This window comes from Panthera onca, chromosome C1 (genome assembly GCF_046562875.1).
Source record: "Panthera onca isolate mPanOnc1 chromosome C1, mPanOnc1 haplotype 2, whole genome shotgun sequence".
Classification (NCBI taxonomy): Eukaryota; Metazoa; Chordata; class Mammalia; order Carnivora; family Felidae; genus Panthera; species Panthera onca.
Genome location: NC_138346.1, coordinates 116,647,338 through 116,673,519, shown reverse-complemented (window position 1 = coordinate 116,673,519; position 26,182 = coordinate 116,647,338). Strand labels below are relative to the sequence as shown.

The window sequence follows — 26,182 nt, the reverse complement described above, 5'->3', positions numbered from 1 at the left end:
GGGTGGCTCAGTCAGTTAAGCAGCCAACTTTAGCTCAGGTTGTGGTCTTGCAGTCCATGGGTTCAAGCCCTGCCTCGGCCTCTGTGCTGACAACTCAGGGCCTGGAGCCTACTTTGTATTCTGTGTACTCCCCTCTCTCTCCCCCTCCCCAACTCTGATCTGTTTCGCTCTCTCAAAAATAAATAAAATGTTTAAAATTTTTGAATAAATACTAAAACAATGAAAAAGGTATATTCTAATGGGGATCAAAGTAAGTTCATCCAGCTTGCCAGACCAACAACTTATCCCCCAACCATCTAGCACCTTCAGTTCTAATTCCATGCTGTAATTAACTGGCCTCCCAGTTTTTCTTTTTCTAGGAAGGGGATATCCTAGACCTCCACGGGGCACATGAGTACTTGAAATGTTGCTACTCCTAACTGAGTTGTGCTTAAGTATAAAATCCACCCCAGCTTGCAAAGGCTTAGTATGAAAAAAAGAATGTAAAATATCTCAGCAATAAGTATATATTGATTATATGTTAAAACAATAACATTTTAGATATACTGGGTTAAATAAAATATATTATTAAAATTAATGTTATCTGTTTCTTTTTACTTTTTTAATATGGATACTAGAAAATTTTAAATTACTTCTGTGGCCCACATTTGTGGATAGTATTATATTTTTATTGGAGAACACTTATCTAGAGCATTGAACAAGAATACTGCAGTTAATATAAATGTACAATATCCCTGAAAACCAGTTATGTTGACCCTCAGGTTTAGGCATCAGTCTCTGTGAGCTTTCATGGCACAGGTCTATCCCTCATGAGTCTATCCCTCACATCTGCATTGACAAAATCAGATCTTCACTGAGGTGAGTAAAACAAGGTTCTGGCAGCCTCCACACTTCCTGGGCACAAGTTGTCAGCTCTGCTATTTGTCTACCTTCTATCATTTCTCTCTTGGCTCATAATCTTGTGTTAAGTCTGTGTTCTTCAAACTGAGGGTTGATGGGGGGTGAGGGAGAGGGGAAAGTGGGTGATGGGCATTGAGGAGGGCACTTGTTGGGATGAGCACTGGGTATTGTATGGAAGCCAATTTGACAATTAATTATATTTAAAAAAAAAAAAGACTGTGTTCTTCAAGGGATAGGGTTGTATATTATTCATCTTTGTTTTCCTAGCACTTCAATGCCTTAAACAAAGGTATTAAAAAGTTCATTAGGGACACCTGGCTGCCTCAGTCAGTAGAGCACACAACTCTTGACCTCTGGGTTATGAGTTCAAGCCCCATGTTGGGGGTAGAGATTACTTAAAAATAAAATCTTTAGGTGGCATCTGGCTGGCTTAGTCCATTAAGCGTCCAACTCCTCTGATTTCAGCTCAGGTCATGATCTCAGGGTCTTAAGATAAAGCCCCAAGTCAGGCTGAGTGTGGAGGCTGCTTAAGATCCTCTCTCACAGTCTCTCTCTGCCCCTCCCTCTCTAAAAAATAATAATGAATAAATAAATAAAATCTTTAAAACGTTTGTTAAATGAACAATTTTCCACATCTTATGCCTTTGATCATAGCTCTAGACCTCCTTACCTTAAAAAAAACATGTGGACATAACCTCTCCATTGGTTTTTTCCTCACCAGGTAAATTGGAAATGACTTGTGAAGATTGAACACATAACAACCTGAAAGAAAGTAAATCACAAGCATGTGAACTAAAAATAATGAATCGCTAACATGGAGTGATAGCTTCACAACCATCACAGCACAGTGTATCTTACTTTGAAGGACAGAGCCTTACAGACAGACCACAGAATTGACATTTCATCATTATGTAATGACCTACATTATATGACCTCTTATTTGTCCCTGAACTCCAACAGCAACCTCATGGCTGATACAGAATAGTGGTGGAAGGGAAAAATAAAGGACACAAAAAGAAAAGATTTATCATCACATCGGTGTAATGCTTTGGCCTCTTAATATAGACGAGATGGCTATAACCTCTTTCTCAGCAAGTAGTTTCTCAGTGTTCTACTGGTTGTAAAAAAAAAAAAAAAAATTCATTGCCAACTTCCCCTGTTAATAGTTATTTTTTTAGAGAAGATTTTTTTTAATGTTTATTTATTTTGAGAGAGAGAGAGAGAGAGTGCACAAGAGGGAAAGGGGCAGAGAGAGGGAGAGAGAGAATCCCAAGCAGGCTCTGCACCGTCAGCACAGAGCCCAACGCAGGTCTTGAACTCACGAACCATGTGATCATGACCTGAGCTGAAATCAAGAGTGGGACACTTAGCCAACTGAGCCACCCAGGCGCTCCAATAATTATTTTTGAATGCTGTGGCAACATCAAAACAATGCTAAAAATACAATTTCCCAATATAAGGGGGAGGGGAGGAGAACTTACTCCTAAATATTTACCTTGTCAAAAGGAAAATCCTTTTCTGAGAAATGCTGTTACCCAACAGAAAATCTTGGCTTCTTAAAATCCAGGTATGTTCTCATCTCTTATTTTAAACAAAGTAGTTGGTCTTCATTTAACCCAATTTTGTGACTGTTTTGTAAAAGCCATTGAAAAAGCCTGAGAAGGGGCACCTTGCTGGCTCAGTTGGTGAAGCCTGTGACTCTTGATCTCAGGGTTGTGAGTTTGAGTCTCACGTCGTGTGTAAAAATTACTTTTAAAAAAATGAAGTCTGAAGAAGAAGAAGAAGAAGAAGAAGAAGAAGAAGAAGAAGAAGAAGAAGAAGAAGAAGGAGAAGAAAGAAGGAAAGGAAGGAAGGAAGAAAAAAGAAAAAGCCTGAGACATTATTGGCATCAGATTTACTCGAGTTAAACATTTATAGGGGTACTTGGCTGGCTCAGTTGGTAGAGTATACACCTGAAGTTCTGGGTTGTAAATTTGAGCCCCACGTGGGGTGTAGAGATTACTTAAAAATAAAATCTTATGTGGTGCCCGCGTGGCTCTTGGCTCAGATCATGATCTCACAGTTCGTGAGTTCGAGCCCTGCGTTGAGCTCTTTGCTGTCAGTGCAGAGCCTGCTTGAGATCCTGTTCCCTCTCTCTCTGCCCCTCCCCGGCTTGCACTGTCTCTCTCACAATAAACTTTAAAAAATAAGTAAAAATAAAATCTTACCAAAAAATGTAGTTGCTAATTCTATAGAAACATAAACCCAACCTTTTTTTCTTAAAAAAAAAAAAAATGTACAGTTGCTAATTCTATAGACACATAAACCCATTCTTTAATTTTAAGATTTTATTTTTAAGTAATCGCTACAACCCAAGTGGGGCTTGAGCTCACCACCTAGAAACCAAGAGTCCCATGCTCTACCAACTGAGCCAGCCAAGCACCCCAGCATCCTTTAATATTTTTATAGAAACTGTACACACCGGGGTGCCTGGGTGGCTCAGTTGGTTGAGCGTCCAACTTTGGCTCAGGTCATGATCTCTGTTTGTAGAGTTGAGGCCTGCCCTGAACTTTCTGCTGACAGTGTGGAGCTTTGAGCCTGCTTGGGATTCTGTGTCTCCTTCTCTCTCTCTCTCTGCCCCTCCCATGCTTATGCACATGCTCTCTCTCTCTCAAAAATAAAAACATTTTTAAAAAATTACATACAGGGGCGTGTGAGTGGCTGTCAGTTAAGTGTCGGACTTCAGCTCAGGTCATGATCTCACAGTTCGTGGGTTCCTGCCACATGTCAGGCTCTGTGCTGACAGCTCAGAGCCTGGAGCCTGCTTCGGATTGTGTCTCCCTCTCTCTCTGCCCCTCCCCTGCTCAAACTCTGTCTCTCTCTCTCTCTCTCAAAAATAAACATTAAAAAATTTTTTTTAATTGCATACACACAAATACTATCTGAAATGAAAGGTGACTTACTAATTCCAATAAAAAGTATAATTTCATGACAGTTTCTCAATAGTTTTGAGGCACTTCTAACAAACTGCAATTTAGCTGCCCTACCTAAAAGAAAACCTTAAATGCTCAGCCTGTTGACCTTTACAAAACTTCTCCTATGGAACCATTCTTTCCTTTTAGGAGAAAGGGAAAAAACTCAATCTATGTTATATTTCTTTTGTCATTTTACTTGTGGTCTAAGTATCATTTTCCAGTGCTTTGCCTATAAGCAGTTGCTTGCTCTAATATTTTCCACAACTGATTCGTCCTTAGGTACCAACCTGACTGAACTTTAATACAGAAAATGAAAATAGGAACACCACAGGATAGCAAGCTAGCTCCTAGAGACAAGGAGCAAAGTTCACGAACAAACGTCACTCGAATGCAAACTTGAACATGCACAAACAAGAAGCAGAAGCAAAGTGTCCTCGGCTCCAGCCGCATTTCCAGCTTAGAAATCACGAAAACGTACATACAACACTAACTTGGGTGATACTCATGAACCTGAGACTAATTCAAATTTTGAAAACAACAGCTCTGTACATCGTTAAGCGAGAGCTGGAAAGTGTAAAAGAATGAATAAAGTTAAGGTCCTAAGGACCTGACCAGCGAGTGTCCCTGGGTGTCAGCGGAGCGGACCCAGCAGGAGGAAGGAAGCGGGAGAAGGACCAAGGGCGCTTTTGTGCCGACCGTTGGCGCCAGGACTCCCAGCGCGACTCCGCCGCTCGCACAGCGCGTGCGCAGCTCATCACAGAAAGTTAGGGGCGAGCGGCCGCCCTCTTTTATCTTGGCGGGGAGGGAAGGGAGGTGGGGCGCGAGAGCACGTGACCAGGAGTGCGACATTTCTGGTCCAATCGAAAGCGTTTCGGAAAGCGCCCTTGCAGACCCGTTCGGGTACCTCCGGTTCGAGCGGAGGCCGCTCCTCTTTTCGGTCCACTGGTTTCTGGACTCCGGCTTTTGGATCTGAGGGTCTGGTTTGGGGGAACTTTTTGTTGCGCATCCCGCGAATCAAGTCAGGGTCACGGTCTGGAGTGATTGGCGCTTTTTATTTCTTGTACTCCCTAATTAGAGTTTCATTTCTCTAATTTCAAGGCCTGGTGTTCTCTCCCCAAGACGCTCAAATCCGGTGGAGACTCTGGATGCCCTAAAGGGCGTCTTGTTGTAAAAATGGTACTCTCAAAAAACAAAAACTGGTTTATCTGTATTTCAGGGGTTGAGGATTGGGGAAATAAGTAAAAATTTAAGGAGTCAAGTCTCCCATAGGACTACGATAGGTAACACCTCAAAAACGTACCCCTAGAAGATTTTATTTCAGTGTAATCATTTAGGTAAAAATCTCTCGCTCTGTTTATTCAAACCTATCAGGAATCTAAAGCAATGATGCTGGGATAAGATTACCTACAGGGTGTGGTAGGTAATCAGTCGCCCCAGAGGAGTGTGACAAGCAAAGAGGCTTTAGAGAAACTCAATCTTAAGGCTGAAGTCCTTGAAATGAGAAGGGAGGGCTGACAGCTTCAGCTATATTCCAGGAACCTTGGCAGTGGGAAATCAAACTGCAAAAAGATAAAATGTCAGGTGTCAAAACGATACCAAGGGATATTGCCCTCCACACATCCTATTATAAATACCTTGGTAAAAATAAGACGCCTCACCTGGGATCCTAGTCAGAAAATTTCACTAATTTCCTACAAATTACAAATCCTCAGCCCAGCAGAAATGAATTTGTTCTTAACTTAGAATACTCTCATAAAAGGAAGGTGGGGGATGCATGGCTAAAAGGACCGGACTTGCACGGACTTCTCTGCCAGAGCTGCAGAGTGATAGTTAATTGCTGCTTCCCTTGCAGATGCTAGTTTCCTCTGGTGCTGCTGTCTTTGGTTCTTAAGTAAAGTTGCTTCAGCTGTAGTTCTGTTACACTTAAAGATTCTTCTACCAACCCCAATCTTCCTTAGTCACAGCTGTCTAGATAAGTGACAGCTCCCCCGAGCACACCGTTGCTGGCTTCTCTGTGCCAGCAGAAGACTTGGGAGAAAAGGCCAACAAGTAGAGAAATCCAGTAGCTTCAGTGAGCTAATTCTGGGGCTGGGGAGTGAGTTTATCACACTAAAGTAGAGGCACAGATCATGGCCTTCATCTGCAAGATGGTGTCATCAGAATGTTTAATAGGAGGATGACAAAATAGGGACGTATTCGGTGGCAACGTTCCATCCTGACAGCTAGAATGGGATTTTTTCCATCAGTGTTGTGTGCCTATTTGATGGCCTGTGTCAATAGACCAGTAATGTGGGTGTGTGCATTTTATGGGTAACCGGGTCCAAATGATGCCTTAGCAAAAATTTACTTGTAAATGTTCATAAATTTGAAGAAATAATTGTTGCTTCTGATTGTTAGTCAGAATTGCTATTATGAGGTAACCCTGCTTGGATCTTACCACCCCCAAAAAAGTGAGTAGCTCTGTATGAAATGAAACTATTTTACCTGTATATAAAGTCTTTTTATAAAGATTTTCCTGGAGATCAACCCATTTTGTAATTTCCATTTTGTGGTATAACCTGTTCTCCTTCAAGTTAGGGCTGATCAACAGATTAACACAAGTAGCTGCCTCGGGCCAAATTACCCAAGCCTTGTTTTCAAATCTTAGGCTCATTAGTACATGAAAAAGGAATGCAGTAGTAGAATGCTATTATTAAGCACCAGCTGCAGAGTATCATTGCTAGTACGAGGAACAGAGGCGAAATTTTCAGCAACTGGGAGAATGTCCCTTGTTCCAAAGCCTCTCTTTAAAATATAGAAGGAATAAACAATACTTGTGTTTTGAATCACCATGTCACACAGAATTGTTTCATTACCTAATACCTTCATCAAAAACTTTTAGTGTAATTCTACCATTTTCTTTAACCAAGGGGTAAAACGTTTTGAATTTTAAGTTTACTTATTTTTTTTAATTTTTTTTTTAACGTTTATTTATTTTTGAGACAGAGACAGAGCATGAACACAGGAGGGTCAGAGAGAGGGAGAGACAGAATCCGAAACAGGCTCCAGGCTCTGAGCTGGCAGCACAGAGCCCCACGCGGGGCTCCAACTCACGGACCGCGAGATCATGACCTGAGCCGAAGTCGGCTGCTTAACCGACTGAGCCACCCAGGCGCCCCTAAGTTTACTTATTTTGAGAGAGAGAGACAGAGACAGAGAGAGAGTGCACGCGCTCGCGCACAAGTGGGGGAGGGGCAGAGAGAGCGGGAGAGAGAGAATCCCATGCCGGCTCGATCCCACGAACCAGGAGATAATGACCTGAGCCAAAATCAAAAGTTATGCATTTAACTAACTGAGCCACCCAGGCACCCCCGAATTTTTTAAAGAGGTACAACACACACACACACACACACACACACACACACACACACACACACACACACAATTTCAATAAACAGTTTCTGTAGTTGAGATACACTCCAATATTTTCCACCTCTCAGGGAGCAGAGTTCCGTAATTAAAATACTTTTCCAATATTAAACTGTAAGTAATCACAAAAACATTACTTCACATGCTTGTGCCTTGACTTTATAAATAGACACATGCCAAAGCTGTCTACAAATGAAACATGTTAAAAATCACTTCTCACTGGATAACCCAGAGAGCAGAAAAAAATATTGGTTCAGGTTTGATTTACTCAAGGTAAACACGAATTAGGTTTGTATCATATTATCTTAAGTATTCTGAAAATACTATACAGTATAAATGAAGACTTTGGATTCATTTTTTTTTTTTTTTTCAACGTTTTTTATTTATTTTTGGGACAGAGAGAGACAGAGCATGAACGGGGGAGGGGCAGAGAGAGAGGGAGACACAGAATCGGAAACAGGCTCCAGGCTCCGAGCCATCAGCCCAGAGCCTGACGCGGGGCTCGAACTCACAGACCGCGAGATCGTGACCTGGCTGAAGTCGGACGCTTAACCGACTGCGCCACCCAGGCGCCCCTGGATTCATTTTTAAAAACTACTGGTGTGTGACAGGTTTATAATCACGTTAGTTAACTATGGATAGGTTACATCAACTGTCGGAAACAAAGTTATGACTTCAAATCAAAATACAAAACGTGCTGGCTCAATTTGCAACTCCAAAAGGAAAGTTAAAGGAACCCAGAATTTTTTCTGCTTCTTGGACAAAAGTGAATAAATAAGGCAGATGATGAGTTAAACTATTAAACTGTAATGTCTCACATGACATCCAAGTGTTTGAGAACTTTCGGGCTGTTTCTGTTTTTAAAAAGACATTCAAAGCCCCATTGGAGGGTTCAAAAAGTGAATGTCATACACTGAAACTATTAACAAATCTTCCATTTATTTGAAGCAATTCAATTTCAAAAACTTTTAAGTTACAGCAGTCACAGAAGAAGAAAAAACAGGGAACAGTCAGAAACAAAATAATCAGGAGTGCTGCATTTTTTTGTTTTTTAACACTGTCATGGCTTTATTCAAAACACAGTTGCACAAAAGTATTAACTTCAAAGTTTTTTAAGGACAGTTTTGAGGAATTTAACACACTATATACATACTGCCATACAAAGAGCATTAAAATAGGACCAAAAACTTCTACAAAATATAAAACCCACCCTTACTTATTTGCATGAAAATACCACCCACAAAGCTAAATAAGTCTTAAAAAAGTCATTTGGAGGCTCTAAATGTTGTTTTCAAACCAAAGAACTCTAATTTTGATTGCACAATAAGACGATTGATAAAGTCAGTATATAGATTTCATTTTAAAAATAAGTATTTTATAGTCTGGCATATACTCTGTGATGAGAATTCTTAGGGACTACAACAGGGTATTTCAAATGTTAAAAAGGAGTAAAATGTTAGCCTTTTGGAGATTCCAATCCCCCCCTCAAAACTTATTCCAAGAGTTTTATTTCAGTCACTTGTGCAACGTTTTTAGTTTACCCACAAATAACTTTGTAGTTTTTACTCTAAAACCCAAAGTCATACATTTGAAACTAAAAAAGAAGTTCTTTACTCAGTAATTTAAATGTGTCCCAGTAACTTCAATTAATTTGCTGAATGCTAACTTTACAAAAACTTACAGATATCCAAAACAAAGCAGAAAAACATTTAGATAGCCAAGATTTCAAAAGCAATTGCCTTGACCGTGGAGCCTCCAAAACAAAAAGGGGATGTACTTTTCTATTGTTATTATATTTAGTAGCCATATATAGAAACACACATTCGTCCTGAAATATTTTTGATTTTTAATGGACATCCACTTGAAAATAAATCTTAATCTTGAATACTGATTTAGTTTCAAATATGTTTCCAACTGCCCAGTATATTCCAATTAAAAGCTATATCTGGTAATACCTTAAAACTATAAGAAGAATAATGAAAGGTTCTACTCAGAAAAATTAGAAATACTTTGCAGTGTGGTATCCAAATCGTTTGGAAAGCTAACTTGAAAATTTGACTTGAATGTCTCATTAATTATCAACAGGCAATAGTTCTGACTTTTGAGGAATATTAATTCTGCTTCTGAAAGCCTCCTCTACTTTTCTTTCTGCATCCTAATAATACGGTCTGTACATCTTGTCAATCAAAAATGATTTACAGTAAGCAGAATCTGTTGCATACAAACGTACTGGTAATAATATTCGTATCTCAGAAAATACTGAATTTCTTTCACTTAGCTTGTTTAAAACTGAGACAGTCTGAAAAGGTGGTTGAGGTATAAAAGACTAAAAGTTTTCCTGGGTATCACATGAGTTTCCCAACTTTTTTTTGAGATAGAGGGAGAGGAGTGAAAAGAGAAATGAAAGTGATTATAAAGGAATTGCTGGGAGGAAAATAAAGAATGCACATTTAAAAACAAAATAACCAACCTACTAGTATGTTGTAATCTTCAGCTTGAAAAAGAAAGGGCTCACCTGCATGTCTCTGAACACATCTCTCTGAACTTCAAAAAGAAAATCGTATTAGTCACCTGACTTTAAAAGTTTTCAGAAGCCTCCACAAAAGCTATGAACTATATTGTTGAGTAGAACCTTTACTATTCTGCTCCTACTTTCCAAGCTACTCAAGTGACAAAAAAGCATCCAAATACCCTTAGCCAAAAAAAAAAAAAAAAAGTCATTGCCTTCAAACTAAAGATCTCTGGGTCACCTCTAAAAAAATAACCAACTTCTCATTCAAGAGACTTCATTTCATATTCCAGCTGATCGTGATTTCCATTAACTATAAATAACTTTAAAACCTTATGAATGAAATGCACCAAACTATGCCTGTGTAAAAGTGATCATGTTTTAATTATGGGCTAAAAATAACTAATACAATGAGTTTGAATGAGAAAAATGAAGATTCTAAATAAATTGCTAGGGAATTTCACAACGGGGTCAATGAAAATGTTTTCTCTACATACAGTATGATTATTAACAGACTAGTAAATCTTATTTGGAATGATAAGGCAAAAATAGTAAAACCACACTTTTCCTATAAAAGTTACAGGTTATTTTCCGTAGGGTTCACTATGGTACATGAAGAAACAAAGAAGATGTGATCACTCTATTGCACACCCAGGAACTTTAGGGAATCTGGTCTTAGAATGATCTAGTCGTCTTCTTCATCTCCATCGTCTTCAGCATCTCGTTTCCTTTTTTCCCCTCGAAGACCTTCTTCTTCTGAAGGAAGAGTGAAAGAAAAATTGTAAAGTACTCAATTTTAACAAATGAGTACCTGTTAAATTACAAAGTTTTGAATCTTAGTGAAAACTTAATGGCATAAAAAAAATTACAGGTTTGGGGCACCTGGGTGGCTCAGTTGGTTAAGCATCCGACTTCAGCTCAGGTCATGATCTCATGGTTAGTGGGTTCAAGCCCTGCGACAGGCTCTGTGCTGACAGCTCAGAGCCTGGGGCCTGGAGCCTGCTTTGGATTCAGCGTCTCCCTATCTCTCTGCTCCTCCCCTGTTCATGCTGTCTGTCTCTCTCACTCAAAAAGAAATAAACATTAAAAAAAATTTTTTTTTAATTATAGGTTTAAGTTTCCTCTCTGAAAATTTTTCAATTTTAGTGTATTGTAAAGGCTTAATAGACAGAAATCCATAAATAATGACGGCTTGCTGTGCACCCTTGTGGCCAAATCATGAAGTACAGATCAAGAAACTAGGGGCTTGTCATTACAAGAATTATTAGCGAATTTTTAAATTTATTTTGAAAGACCTACGTAAAGAGGACTAGAGAGCATTATTTGAGAATTCCACTGCTCTTGAGAGATAAGGCTTCACCCTCTTCAAAATGAAAGACCTAAGAAAGTAATAAATTAAGGCTCAAGGTTCCATGATCTCTTCATACCATTTTAAAAATAAATGTTAGAGTGGTGCCTGGGTGGCTCAGTCGGTTAAGTGTCCGACTTTGGCTCAGGTCATGATCTCACAGTTCGTGGGTTCTAGCCCCGCATAGGGCTCTGTGCTGACAGCTGAGCCTGGAGCCTGCTTTGGGATTCTCTGTCTCCCTCTCTCTCTGCCCTTCCCCTGCTCGTGCTCTGTCTCTCAAAAATAAATAAACATTAAAAAAATTTTTTTTTAAATAAAAATAAATGTTAGAGGCTGGTTTTTTGTTTGTTTGTTTTTTAATGAAATTATTGAATGCCCTGAGAACATTACTCTTTTAAAGAGGTTTTAGGGGTGCCTGGCTGGCTTGTTACAAGGAGCATAAGACTCTTGATCCCAAGGTCATGAGTTCGAGCCCCACGTTGAGTGTAGAGATTACTCAAATCAACTTTAAAAGAAAAAGGTTTCATACTTCTCAAGGTGCTCTATGTTACCAAAATCAATTACAATTTGAATTATAGACTCATTTGTTAAAGTATACGAATAATAGCTGTAACTTGAATGTTAGGATTTCTTTAATGGCTAATGTAACTCACCATCTTCTTCCTCTTCTTCCCCTTCTTCAACATAGTCATCATCATCTTCTTCATCCTTGAAAATCAAATATTTGATTTGAGAATAAAAAGCCATGACGCATATTTTTCACTGTTTGGTAATAATACATTCCAACAAGAGCAAAAAACTATGGTCATTCTACATTCTGACAACCTGTGCCTAACTTACATAGGTGTTTTCTAGGAACCCAACTAAATCTAGATTCTTTATGAAAGTAACTTATGTTTTGGACCAGCACTGTTCAAAAGAACTTTCTGCAACAATGGAAACATTCTGTATCTATGCTGTCCACATGTGGCTACTGAGCATTTAAAATGTGACCAGTACAGGGGTGCCTGGCTGGCTCAGTCAGCAGAACATGCAACTTTTTTTGTTTTTAAAGTTTATTTACCCAGAGGGAGAGGGAGAGGGAGAGGGAGAGAGAGAGAGAGAGAGAGAGAGAGAGAGAGAGAGTGTGTGTGTGTGTGTGTGTGTGTGTGCGCGCAAGTGGGATAGGGACAGAGAGAGGGGGAGAGAGAATCCCAAGCAGGCTCTGTACTATCAGCATAGAGCCCAATGTGGGACTCAAACCCACAAACCGTGAGATCGTGACCTGAGCCGAAATCAAGAGTTGGACGCCTAACTGACTGAGCCACCCAGGCGCCCCAAAGTGTGCAACTCTTGATCTTGCAGTTGTGAGTTTGAGCCCCATGCTGGGTGTAGAGATTACTTAAAAATAAAAAAAAAATCTTAAAAAATAAATGAAATAAATAAAAATAAAAAAATAAAATGTGACCAGTACAAACAAGGAACTGAATTTTTCATTTTATTTTAATTTAAATAATGAAATATGTCCAGTGGCTACTATAATGGACAGAGTACCTTTAGACTATTTCAAAGAAAGGTCTTCTATTTTATAGAGTGAGAAAGGAATTACCTGAATTCTTGCCCCAACATAGTTATATGCACTAAATATGTCACTTAATCTCTCTAGACCTCAGTTTTCCTTTTTTTTTTTTAATGTTTATTTTTTAGAGAGACAGAGCATGAGTCGGGGAGGGGCAGACAGAAGGAGACACAGAATCTGAAGCAGACTCCAGGCTCTGAGCTGTCAGCACAGAGCCCGACGTGGGACTCGAACTCACAAACGGTGAGTTCATGACCTGAGCCGAAGTTGGACACTTAACCGACTAAGCCACCTAGGTGCCCCTGGACCTCAGTTTCCTAATCAATAAAAGAAAGTATTCATCTAGAAAGATCTACAAGTTCCTTCTATATCTAAAAATCTACACATCAAAACAGCAAAAAAATCACACAAAAAAGTCACAAAACTTGATCTACAACTCTTGTGAAAGAGCTGTTCAGGATAGCTAAGATGTAAACATAGCCTTGAAACATCATAACTTTTTTTTTTTTTTACTTTAACCAATTGGGATACAAATCTCTAAAGTGCACTACCATTTTATGCTAACAAACCTTTCCCTTGCATAATCAGTCATCATTTTGACCATGAACACTATACTCATTAGTGTATGCTATTCCCTCAGAGCCTATTAATATATGTAGGATGGTTTTCTCCTTTTAAAAATGACCCTCGCCTCTACTTTTAATTGTACCTTTTCCTAGTTTTCGTGCCTTCTCTTTTACAGTAGGTTACTACTTCAATTTTAATCTGCTATGGATTCAGAAAATAGATCAATAAGCTTATTAGAGATTTGAATATAAAAGAGAAAATAGGTTTAGAATAACAGCTGAAACACTGTCCTACAAAGAAAATGTCTTTGGTTACTTTATATTGGCTATTCAGAGGCCTTTTACACTTACTGCCAAATAGTTGAGTTCTACTATATGTTTGAAAAAAATGAAACCAATCTAGGGTCTCCCCTCCAACCCCACAAAAGTTTACTGCTCCTTAAAAATATTTTAATTGGCAGGGCACGTGGGTGGCTCCATCGGTTAAGTGTCTGACTTCAGCTGAGTTCATAATTTCATGATTCATGGGCTTGAGCCCCATATCAGGCTCTGTGCAGAGCCTGCTTTGGATTCTGTGTCTCCCTCTCTTTCTGCCCCTCTCCCACTCACTCTTTATCTCTTTCAAAAATAAACATAAAAGAAACACTTTAATTGGCAAATGTCAAGAACTGCTGGGTATTGAAGGAAAATTTGTACAACCCATCCCTTTCACAGTATCCATAGCCCCATTTGTGTCTAGAAATACTAAACAGAACTTAATTTCCCAGCACGTAGCTAGGATCCCCTGAGAAACTCAACTGCACAACACTCATATCAGAAATCAGTCTTATACAATTAATTCAAATACTGAAAAGCATTCTATACCAGAACATCATCAAGCTACAAGGAGCAGAAGGAATAGATGGGGTAGCCAATAGTATAAAAAGGAACCACAGTAAAAATCAGGAGAACCTAAAGCCTTAAACTAAAGACGAAAAGAAAGGAAGAGAGAAGGGTAGAGGAGAGAGGGGACAGGAAGAGGAAGGAAAGGGAAAGAAATAAAAAGAAAGAAAAACAAGGGACACATTTTAAACATCTCCTATCTGCAAATGATAAGTGAGGATATTTAAATATTTGCAATTTTTTGGGGCGCCTGGGTGGCGCAGTCGGTTAAGCGTCCGACTTCAGCCAGGTCACGATCTCGCGGTCCGTGAGTTCGAGCCCCGCGTCAGGCTCTGGGCTGATGGCTCGGAGCCTGGAGCCTGTTTCCGATTCTGTGTCTCCCTCTCTCTCTGCCCCTCCCCCGTTCATGCTCTGTCTCTCTCTGTCCCAAAAATAAATAAAAAAAAAAAAAAAAAAAAAAAAAAAAAAATATATATATTTGCAATTTTTTAAAAAACAGTGGAGACACTAATCACATTTATTCCTTAATTTAGAAAAGCCCAAGTCTCAAAAGCTAATTACTTCTCTGGATTTTGCTTTAAACAAAATATGGTTCAACTAACTGATTCATGGAGTGGCTCAGTCAGTTAAGTATCTGACCTTTTTTTTTTTAATTAACATTTTATTTATTTTTGAGAGACAGAGTGTGAGTGGGGGAGGGGCAGAGAGCGAGGGAGACATAGAATCCCAAGCAGGCTCCAGGCTCTGAGCTGTCAGCACAGAGCCCAGCAGGGGCTGGAACCCACCAACTGTGAGATCATGACCTGAGCTGAAGCCGGGTGCTAAACCAACTGAGCCACCCAGATGTGCCAAGTATCTGATTCTTGATTTTGGCTCAGGTCATGATCTCACAGTTTGTGAGTTCGAACCCCACATCAGGCTCCGAGCTGTCAGTGCAGAGCCTGCTTGGGATTCTCTTTCTCTCTCTCCCTCAAAAATAAATAAATAAACTTTAAAAAGTTGATTCATGTTTTTAAGCCTTTTTTATTTTTTATTATTTTTTTAATGTTTATTTCGAGAGACAGAGAGGGAGCAGGGGAGGGGCAGAGAGAGGAGAGAGAGAGAATCCCAAGCAGGTTCTGCGCTGTCAGCACAGAGCCCAGCGTGGGGCTCAATCTCACTAACCTTGTGAGATCATGACCTGAGCCGAAATCAAGAGTCAGATGCTTAACCAACTGAGCCACCCAGGCATCTCTAAGCCTTTTTTTAAATTGAAGTAGACTTGACATACCATGTTACATTAGTTTCAGGTGTACTACATGGTGATTCAGCAAGTCTATATCTTCTGTTACACTCACCACAAGTATAGCTATCATCTAAGCCTTTAGTTATTAATGTCATCTATTAGATAATACCCCTCAATAAAAACTCAGCTTTCATCAGTGACTTGTTCAGTAGAAACTATGATCTTTTCCCAATTAATGGGAAATAACATGTTTCCTCATTGTACTATGTACAGTACAGGGGCACCACAATTCCCAATTCTTCTACAGCCCCCATCCCCATTTTTAACGAAATGTCCTACAGATACATCAAGACCTTCTTTATCCATATTAATTCCTTACCTCTAAAGAGCAGATGAAATAAAAATATTACTCAAACCATGCAGGTACTACACTGACTTAACATCGTGGGAATTACCTCAGAGATTTTTGCTCTATACTGGACTGTGTCACTTTTAACATTTCCCAATATTCAGTGGAATGATAAACACAAACATCAGCAGTCAGTTGAAAATCATTTTAATGTTTATTTCTTTTGAGAGACAGTGCATGGCTCCACGCCACCAGAGCCCGACAGAGGGCTTAAACTCACGAACCACAAGATTATGACTTGAGCCAAAACCAAGAGTCAGATGCTTAACACACTGAGCCGCCAAGGCGCCCCAGTTGAAAGTCATTTTTAGGGGCAGGTGCCTGGATGGCTCAGTCAGCTGAGCATCTGACTTCAGCTCAGGTCATGATCTCGCAGTTTGTGAGTTCAAGCCCCTCATCAGGCTCTGTGCTGACAGCTTGAATCCTAGAATATGATTCAGAATCTGTGTCTCCTTCTCTCTTCCCCTCCTCTGCTTGCCTCTGTCTCCATCTCAAAAATAAATAAACATTATGGGGTGACTGGGTGGCTCAAGTTGGTTAAGCATTCGACTTTGGCTCAGGTTATGATCTCCCAGTTCGGGAGTTTAAGCCCCACATCAGGCTCTGTGCTGACAGCTCAGAGACTAGAGCCTGCTTTGCATTCTGTGTCTCCCTCTCTCAAAAATAAATAAATGTTAAAACATTTTTGGGAAAAAAATGAATAAATAAATAAATAAACATTAAAAAAAACTTTTTAAAGTCATTTTTAAACTACTTAATACTAGGGGTGCCTGGATGGCTCAATCGGTTATGCATCTGACTTTTGATTTTTGCTCAGGTTGTGATCTTATGGTTCATGAAATCAAGCTCCAGGACAGACTCTGAGTGGGTAGTACAGAGTCTACTTGAGATTCTCTCTCTCCCTCTCTACACTCCTCCCCCTCCTTATAAATAAATAAATAAATAAATAAATAATAAAATTATATCAGAGAAAAATTATCATCAGTGATATTACCTATCTAACCAATGTAAAGGTCATTAGGAAAACAAATAATGCTAACAATTCCTAGTCTAAATCAAGAGATATTATTTTTAATAATAAAAAACTTTGAATTATTAACATAAAACAATAATTTAACAACATTAGGAGAAAACAGTAATTCCCAGGGGCTGAAGATCATTTGTTCAAGTCAACTGACGTTTTCTGTGAGCTTACTATGTTCCTGTCAATGCACTAGATGCTGAGATACAAAGATAAATGGCCCTTCCCTCAAGGAGCTGACCCTCGAGTAGAAAGTGGCCAAATAAACAAGTTTTTACAAAAGTGTCTACAGGCAATAAAGCCTAATAAAGGTTCAAAGGTAACAGAGGAAGGAGTAGTTATCTATGAAAACTTACAGAAAGCTTCAATAATGAAGCAACTCCAAAACTGAGTTTTTAAAGAGTCTGCAATGCATGATTTGCATAGCAGTCACAGGAGTATATATACATAAGTGGCTTGGTCATGGACTTGTACATAAAATCAGTGTACTTTACAAGCTTTACTATACTTATGTTTACCTCAGTAAGAACAGAAAATAAAGTTCACCAGAGAGCATGGGTAGAAAGTCACTACAGATAGAATACACAATGTAGCTACAGTCAGAAAGGCAAGAAATAGCTCGGTGTGACAATTTAATTTGGTACTGAGGGAGAAGAGGCTAGAGGAGGAAGCAGGGGCTAATAATGATGGGCCTTGTATGTCTTGGTGGCAACAGGGAAACAAAGTGATTCATGCAGCCTGGTGACATGATCTCATTTGCATTCAGAGTACCCAAGCACATACTGTGGATGATACACCTTTGTGGTGACACTGTATTCAGAGAGACCATTTGGAAAGCTACTACAAAACCATTAGCAAGACATAATTAGGGGAAAGGAAAGTCTTCTTGAGTGCCTACGATGTGCCGGGGACTAGATACTTTAAGTGTATTATCCTGTCAGTTCCTTAAAATAATCCTAAGAGGTTGGTATAATCTCCGTTTTATAAATGCAGAAGCTGAGGCTCAGAAACTTTTGTAAAATGTTCTCCACCATCCCACGCCACTGAGGGCTGAGCGGTTTTGAACGATAGCTGGGTGGTAAAATAGGGGTTTGCGATTATCTGGATACACTGTGAGCTGACGGACAGTGGTAAAAAGGACAGGCAGACAGATACATGCAGACCCACAAGTCAGGAACAGCTTTCCACTTTCCACTCAACTTCCTACTTTAGGACTTGACCTTAGGCCTAAATGGCTTTCAGTGCAGGTAAAAAGTGCCTATTCACCTGGATTTCTTCTTTCATTAAGTAGGAGAGGCCCACTTCCTCTTCTCCCTCTCCCAGTTCTGAGCCTGCCTCCTCCTCCTCCTCCTCCTCCTCCTCTTCCTCCTCCTCCTCGTCCTCCTCCTCCTCCTCATAGCCTTCTGGTGGACCAGCTTCATCTTCCTCTTCGTCTTCATCATCTTCATCTCCGTCTTTAAAAATATTTTGAAAGATGAACAAATGGCTGGGAAAAATGTTTCTTGGTAGTATGTCGATCCTATTTTCCCTTGTCCCAATCACCTCAAACTCTTAAGCCAACGGGTGGGTGGAAAGTATCCCAGGGTGATTTTCTTTTTTTTTAAGACTTCCCTTTTGTAACATCCTCCTTTACTATTTGAGAAACATGGCTTCTAAATACTGAACTGTTTCCAACATATAGATTGTCATCAAAACGTTGCATGCACTAGGGGCGCCTGGGGGGCTCAGTCCATTAAGCGTCCCACTTCAGCTCAGGTCATGATCTCGCGGTTTGTGAGTTGGAGCCCCACGCTGGGCTCTGTGCTGACAGCTCAGAGCTTTGGAGCCTCCTTCGGATGCTGTGTCTCCTTGTCTCTCTATCCCTTCCCCACTCTCACTCTGTTTCTCTCTCTCAAAAATAAGTAAACATTGGGGCGCCTGGGTGGCGCAGTCGGTTAAGCGTCCGACTTCAGCCAGGTCACGATCTCGCAGTCCGTGAGTTCGAGCCCCACGTCAGGCTCTGGGCTGACAGCTCGGAGCCTGGAGCCTGTTTCCGATTCTGTGTCTCCCTCTCTCTCTGCCCCTCCCCCGTTCATGCTCTGTCTCTCTCTGTCCCAAAAATAAATAAAAAAACGTTGAAAAAAAATAAAAAATAAAAAAAAAAAATAAGTAAACATTAAAAAAAATTTCTTTAATAAATAAAAAATGAAATGTTACATGCACTAAACTTTATTTTATTTTGTGGACACTTCAAAGCTCTTTTATCTATCATTCCATTCCATCATTTTCTAACATTGTTTATCCATCAAATTTCTTTTTAGAGTAAAAAACTTTTTTTAAAAATATTTATTTTTGAGAGAGAGGGAGTGTAAGTGGGGGAGGGGTGTGGAGGTGGGGGACAAAGGATCCCAAGCAAGCTCCCTGCTGACAGGAGAGAGCCTGCCCTGATGTGGAACTCAAACCCAGGAACCTTGAGATCATGACCTGAGCCAAAGTCAGACGCTTAACCAACTGAGCCACCCAGGCACCCCGTTACACTAAAAACTTTTATGGGGTCTTTTATTTGAGCAGGTCATGATCTCAAGGTTCATGAGACGGGGAGCCCCGGGCTGTGCTCTGTGGCTGACAGCACAAAGCCTGCTCGGGATTCTCTCTGCCCCTCCCCCACTTGCGCTCTCTGATGCACTCTCTCTCAAAATAAATAAACTTAAAAAAAAAAAAACAAAAAACTTTTCAACCAAGAATAATAAACAGTATCCCATAACTAACAAGATCCATTCCATCATCTGTTAGTCACCCATTTATCCAAACATGTATATTCAGTATCTAATTTTAGAACATTTTCATCACCCCCCTCAAAAAAACCCATACACATTTACAGTCATTCCCCAATCTCCTCTCCCCCAGCCCTGGTGACCACTACTCCATCTTCTATGAATATGCCTATTCTGGACACGCCATACAAATGAAGTCATACAAAATGTGGCCTTTTGTGTCTGGCTTTTTTCACTTCATAGAATGTTCTCAAAGGTACAGCATTTATCAGTGCTTCATTCATTCTTATGACAGAATAATATTTCATTGTATGGACGTATCACATTTTGTTTATCCATCAGTTGATAGGCCATTTGGATTGTTTCCATTTCTTGGCTATTATGGATAACACGCAAGGAATGGTTCCTTTTTTAAAAAAATAAATAAATAAAAGGTACTATTTTAAAAGTTACCACTTTTACTAGGTGGTGGTTACACAGTTTATACAGATATAAAATTTTCATGGAGCTTGGTACTACAATAATCATTAAATTCCCCAAGCTATCAGAAATCTTAAAGAAGAAACACAGGATTAGGGCTTTGGGTTTTTAAATTTTTCTTCTTACTAATCTCTTTTTTTTCCCCCCAACACCTAAATATCCAGGCCCAATCTAAATTGCACAGCTAGACTGGAGGCTGTATTTATAGGCATTAAGAATGATTACCTTCATCATCCTCTTCTTCTGAGTCCGGTGCCTCATTATCATCCTGGTCAAATCCATCTAGGTAAGTGATTTGCTGCAGCAGTTCAAAAATACTTTCTCTGTAATCCTCCAGGTTTGTGATCTCACAGTTAAACAAGTCAAGGCTTTTCAAATTTTTAAGATTTTGCTGGAAAAGTAAAAAGTTAAAGCTTACATTTCAAGATTTTAAATACTATATTACTTCTTTGTAATTCATGAACCAGAAAACACATATTTGAAATCAGAATGATTTTTGGATCTTTCGCATTTTATAATGAAGGGTTATTGTATCAATTCTCTTAATGAGGCCCCAGGATGCAAGTATCACGAGGGAAGGGGCTTTATTCTGTTCACCACTGTAACTGCGGCACCTGATTAGTGCCTTACTATGGTAGCCACTTGATAGATTCTGTTGACAAAATATGTGCATAAATAGACAATAACAACATTGTGGTTAGCTTAAATCTAGTCAAGCTTATTGTCAACAATTTTTACCTCCTCCCAAGCTTTTCTTTAAATCAGAGCAGCAGGGGCCCCTGGGTGGCTCAGTCAGTTAAGCATCCAACTTCAGCTCAGGTCGTGATCTCAAGGTTCGTGGGTTCAGGCCCCACACAGGGGTCTGTGCTGACAACTCAGAACCTGGAGCCTGCTTCAGAGTCTGTGTCTCCCTCGTTCTCTGTCCCTCCCCTGCTCGTGCTTGGTCTCCCTCTCTCTCTCTCTCAAAAATGAATAAACATTTTAAAAAATCTTTAAAAGAAGTAAAAGCAGTAACCATCTAGATCAAAACATGTAAGAAATTCAGAAGTTTCAAACAGTGAAATATAAATCAATAATGAAATATAAATCAATAAAACAGAAGCAAATCTCAGAAAATCAACCAAAAAAGAGAAAGTCCAGAGACTTTCCACTTACCAGAGCTTCTACTGTACTGAGATCTTTGATTTTGTTTCCACTCAGATTGAGGTAGGTAAGATTTGGACATTTCTCTGCCAGGACTTCCAAGCCTCCCGAAATTATATTGTCACTGAGTTCCAACTAAATATTCAACATGGAGAGAAAACAAACCATTGTGAAAGCTTAGGGCAGATCAGATTTTCAAAATATATCCATGTGAAGAAGAAAAACAATTGTCATTCTCTCTGGCTTCAAGAAACTGTCACAAATTATTAATTTCCAAATTCCCACCTACAAATGCCAAATAATATATTAGAACCCCTACAGAGTAAGCTTATAACCCTAGTTTGGCTCCAGTCGTATTATAGTTGGATCTTTATGTTTCAGAGAAAAATATTTGGTAGATATTAAATCCAAATTCATGTCATAAAGCAATTTCATTATTAAATGTAAATTTCTAAAAGCATTAATAGAGCTGATTCCAAAATCCTACATAACCCTTTTTCTTATCTGTAGAAGTTTAGAAACTTCTAATTAGAAGGCAGAATGGTTGTTTCACTTGGCCAAAACCTGGGCCTCAAAATTATGATGATTTCAAGCTTAATGCCAACTTACCTTTCGAAGTTTATTTAAGCTGGGCAGCCGAGCCAGTGAACTTAGTTCCACATTAGCCATACTCAGAAACTCTAGTTTTTTAAAAGTATCATTCAGGCCCTCAATTTCCCCATTGACACATAGGCAATTATCAAGGACTAATTCTGTCACCTGTAAGACAGAAAATGAATGAGTCTTTACTCTGCAATCTGTTTAGCAAAAGATCTGAGTCTTGACACACTGGAAATATGAAGATAAAACCATCAGTCCTGGGGCGCCTGGGTGGCTCAGTCAGTTAAGCATCAGACTTTGGCTCAGGTCATGATCTCGTGGTTTGTGGGTTTGAGCCCCACCTTGGGCTCTGTGCTGACAGCTCAGAGCCTGCTTGGGATTCTCTTCTTCTCTCACTGCCTCTCCCCCACTCCTGCTTTCTCTCTCACAAAATAAACTTTAAAAAAAGAATACACACATCAATCCCCTTACCCAGATCCTTTTCATTCTCTCCTCCCCCACCAAAACCTGAAATACAATCTAAAGTCATCATTATAAGTTAACCTTTTAAATTTAAACTTAGACCAATTAGTTCAATGCCTGTTGAAATCACTGATGCAGGGGAAAAAAACTTTGAAAAAGGTCCCATGTGAAACTTGCTTCTGCCCGTGATGAGAAGGACTCTCAACATGAGAGCATATACTTTACAGTGAGGTGATGCCTGGGCTACTGGTAAAGGATTCCAGGGAGCTGCCCTAAAGCATAAGGGAGAAGAAAGGAGACTATAGACTATTTTATTCATGTTTCCAGTTTAAATTCCTTGATCTTTGGTTGGTAAATGCCACCATAACTCCCAAATACCTTATTACCCTTCGTGAAGAAATGTTAGAAAGCTCATGCTGAGAAAGCTGGCTTTTAGAGTGGCCTAACAATGTCACCCAGAACGATACATCCTTGACAAAATGTTATTTCTCTGTAACACCCTCCTAGCATTTTTGTTTCTCCCACAGTGGGGGAGGGGGAGGGGCTGCATCCTCTATTAGGTCACAGTTGTAGAACAAAACTTGCCGCTGTGTGGACCTGGAAGGACTTAATCTTAAGGGGGAGACAGGAGACTCTGGCAGTCTATTCCCAATGCAAAAATATGTTTGAGGTATTTTGAGGGCTAAAAATTAGCAACGAGGAATGCCGCCTTCTCTAGTTGAGTATGACTTTGACAATTATTTTAGAGACCAGAGAAGGTATATGATCTGTTTAGAGGTAAGGAAGCCAAGGCCCAAAGGGTAAGAATGACTTGGCTAAGGTCACACAGTTTGTATGACAGAACTGTGCCTCACTCTAAATCTTCTGACTCCTGGTCCAGCTGAGCGGGAGGAGAGAGAGCCACAAGATTTGGTGTCAGAAAGCCAGTTCTTCCACTTAAGTAACTTCACTGCCCCGGAGGGGACTCCATTTGCTAATTTGGATTCTAGAACAATACAATCCACCTTACAAGTCCCTCCAAGGAGAAAAGTAAAAAACAAACACAAACAGGTTTTGTAAACAGTAAAGAGCTATACAAATACAAGAGACCGTTATTACACCACAGGGGAGGAAGGAGAGACTGCAAAAAAGCAACATCCGGCACTCCCCAAAACTGGCAAGGAAATTACTATGGATAGGGTAGGTAAATGAAAGGGGGGTATGGAGGAGCAAATTCACTTTTCCAAACTAAGACATACAAAGCATACTAAATGTGTGCTTCTGTAAGGCAGCTTTTTTTTTTCCTGAAGCCCCCAAAGAGTAGGCCCTAGAAAACTCCCATCTCTCTCTGGGGTGATAGCAGCGACTGTTTCCTCCTCCCCGCCCTTTGCCAATTTCAGAGAAAAAGGGACTTAAAACACACACACACACACACACACACACACACACACACACACACACACACACACACACACACACACACACACACACACACACACACACACACACACACACACACATTAAGACATTGGGTTCCCATTCTGCAGGCCACCACAGCCCACCGAACAGAGCCCACTCCTCCCCTGTGCTGGTGTGCGCAGGCACCACCCCCACCCACCCCTGCAGAAAACAATTGTATCCTCCTGTTCCACCTCTCGTGTTTATTTCAGAGGCCGCAATTAACAAGACTCGACGCTTTCCTCGGCGTCCTGGAGTGCGAGCTTCCTCACGGACCACGGGCCCCGCTCTCGCGACCCGCAGCTCCGACCCACGGGAAACCCAAGACGGGGCGGGGACTCCTCGAGGGAACAGGGGGTCGCCTCCCCGCCCGCGTGCCCGGCACCTCCGCCCCGGGCGGAGAGGGCTGGGTGCAGCCGAGGAAGCGCCCTCAAGCAGGAGGCGGAAACGCCTCCCGCCCGACCCCCGAAAAGTTGGCCGCGACCCGCCTCACGTGGCCCCTCCCAACCCCGTCTCTTTAACTGAGGCGACGGCAGCAAGAGCGCATCATTTAGTTTCGCCGAGCCCAGCTTTAACGCACAAAACTACTACGGCCCATTTGTTGAGTTCTGTGAAACCTTCTCCCGGGATCAAATTCGGAGTGACGGCCACTACGACACGACACGCCGAGTAGCATTACGCCGCGGGGAGACCGAGGGGATTACGCCTCGCGTCCCCTCCCCACCTCCGGTCTGGGCGACGACTCCCAAAACTTACCCGCGGCCGCGGAACCGACCGCTGACCCAGATTCCGCCCGGCGGCGGGCGGCGCGCGCCGCTTCCCGGGGGAGTGGGCGCAGCCGTCGGCAAACGGTACGCGGACTCCGCCAGGGACCCCAGCCCGCGCCCGGCGCGACGTCAGACACCCAAGGGCCTTGAGGCCGCGGGCACCCCCCGAAAAAAAGAAAAAAAGAGTTGGCAGCGTTGCAGAAAAGTTGGACTAAGTTCTCAGGCGACGATGGCTGCAGCGGGGGCAAGTGCGACCGGTGGGTCGCCCCCACGCCACCGGCCCCCAGGAGGAGGAGGAGGGGACGAGGCGGCGGAGCGGCCCCCAACACTCCGCTTCCTGCCCCCACCAGGACAGGACTCCCGACTCGAAGAGGGCTGAAGGAGGCTAAGCCCCCGGGTACTCACAAAAACGCCCCTAGAAACTTAAACCTTCGCCATTTTTAAGTAGAAGATTTTAATGATTTAACACTTAAAATTAAATATTTCCCCCAAACCGTAACCTCAGGGTTACGGGGTTAACTCAATACCCCTCCTCAGACACCCACCCGGCTCCCTACAAAGCCGATCTTCCCAATACAGGTCCGGTGGGGAAGGGGAGGGGGCTGAGTCATCTCACCTCCTCCGGGGCTCTGTTCCTTAACTCCAGGTTAATCCTCTTCTTCATCTCCATGTCCTCCTCCTGCTCTTCTGCGGCTACTCCCTTCCCTTACCCTTTCCTGCCTTTCCCACTACCCCCAACCCTTAATTTTAAAAGATTTGTAAATGAATGAAAAGAAAAGCAAATATAAACGCCCACCACCACCAGATAGGTGTGGGGAAGAAAGAAGAGAATAGCAAATGGAGTCCAAGGAGTTGGGACTCTAACTCGACTGCCCCCACCTCCTTGTCCACACACTCGCGCGCACTCACACGCACACACACACGCGCGCGCGCACACACACACATACACACACACACACACACACACACACACACGCGCACACACACACACCCGCAGTTCCTTCCCCTTCAATGGCTGCTCTGAGACTGAGCCTCCATGACACGGCACCGCCAACCCCCTGGCCTACACTCCACCCACCTCCCGAATGTATTGGTCAAGTCTTCAGCATCGCACTGTTTCATTGGGCTGCACAAATGTCCGTCAGTCTTCAGGGTGGACCTGAACCAGAAGTACTGTGTCTATTGGCTACGACCAAGCGCGCAGTTAACTCCGATAGGTCCAGGAGGGTGTTCGTCCTGGGGAAATGATTTTGAATCCCTGTAGCCCCCCTCCTTTTCTTTGTGTGGTTGGCGCGCTTTCCCTAGGCGTTCGGACGGTTTTGATGCTCGCTGGATTTGTTTGGGTTTTTTTGTTTTTAGTGTGAAAGGGAGGGAGAAAGCATCTTACGTGCCCAGGTTGCAGGACTGATCATTTGGTACACAGCACGCACGAGCTCTTGGCCTTTTTAAAGCACCTTGCAGCCAAGGTGCGCCGCAACGTGCACATGATCTAAAAAGCGTGCCTTCATGGTACTGCCCTTCTTGAGACAGTCTTCTGGTGCAGAACCAGAGCCGGGATAAAGATAGTATTTTAACTTCCACCCTGAAGGACTGAACGATTTTGAAAGAAGTTGGGTGAAGTATGTAAGTTAGGCACCTTTAAACAAAACTACCCTGAAGGAATTGTTACTGGGGTAATTGTTGCTGTAATAAACACTAAGTCCTTGGAGGAAAAACAGTGCTGGACTAATGAAAATCAGACGTCGATTCGCATAGAAATG

At 41.4% G+C, this 26,182-nt stretch overlaps 1 protein-coding gene and 1 long non-coding RNA gene across 6 annotated transcripts; both read right to left on the bottom strand.

Moving 5' to 3' along the window:
- Positions 1-616: 616 nt before the first annotated feature.
- LOC144617189 (uncharacterized) lies at positions 617-5,999 on the bottom strand. Its single transcript, XR_013557384.2, has 3 exons — positions 5,513-5,999; positions 4,551-5,413; positions 617-1,662 (listed from the first exon to the last, which is right to left on the bottom strand). It is a non-coding gene; the product is annotated as an uncharacterized LOC144617189 (long non-coding RNA).
- Positions 6,000-8,182: 2,183 nt separating this feature from the next.
- Positions 8,183-25,494, bottom strand: ANP32E (acidic nuclear phosphoprotein 32 family member E). Of its 5 annotated transcripts, XM_078451469.2 has the most exons (8): positions 22,597-22,697; positions 22,396-22,490; positions 21,766-21,915; positions 21,169-21,291; positions 20,239-20,404; positions 18,047-18,234; positions 11,773-11,827; positions 8,183-10,527 (listed from the first exon to the last, which is right to left on the bottom strand). In XM_078451469.2, the coding sequence occupies exons 3-8, from the start codon at positions 21,823-21,825 to the stop codon at positions 10,457-10,459; spliced, it is 663 nt and encodes a 220-aa protein (XP_078307595.1). In that variant the 5' UTR covers positions 21,826-21,915; positions 22,396-22,490; positions 22,597-22,697; the 3' UTR covers positions 8,183-10,456. The 5 variants fall into 5 exon arrangements, with proteins under 5 accessions (XP_078307595.1, XP_060478500.1, XP_060478502.1 ...); XM_060622517.3 differs by lacking the exons at positions 22,396-22,490; positions 22,597-22,697 and adding an exon at positions 25,039-25,494; XM_060622519.3 differs by lacking the exons at positions 22,396-22,490; positions 22,597-22,697 and adding an exon at positions 24,412-24,516.
- Between the last annotated feature and the right edge of the window lie 688 nt (positions 25,495-26,182).

What these genes read in the sequence shown, in the direction of transcription:
- ANP32E (XM_060622517.3), bottom strand. Translation starts at nt 25,092, where the DNA reads ATGGAGATGAAGAAGAGGATTAACCTGGAGTTAAGGAACAGAGCCCCG. An exon ending in AGAAGAAGAGGATGATGAAG is followed by an intron (nt 18,235 to 20,238) that starts GTAATCATTCTT and finishes ATATTTTTAAAG; the next exon opens with ACGGAGATGAAGATGATGAA. An exon ending in GGAAGAAGAGGAAGAAGATG is followed by an intron (nt 10,528 to 11,772) that starts GTGAGTTACATT and finishes CTCTTCCTTCAG; the next exon opens with AAGAAGAAGGTCTTCGAGGG.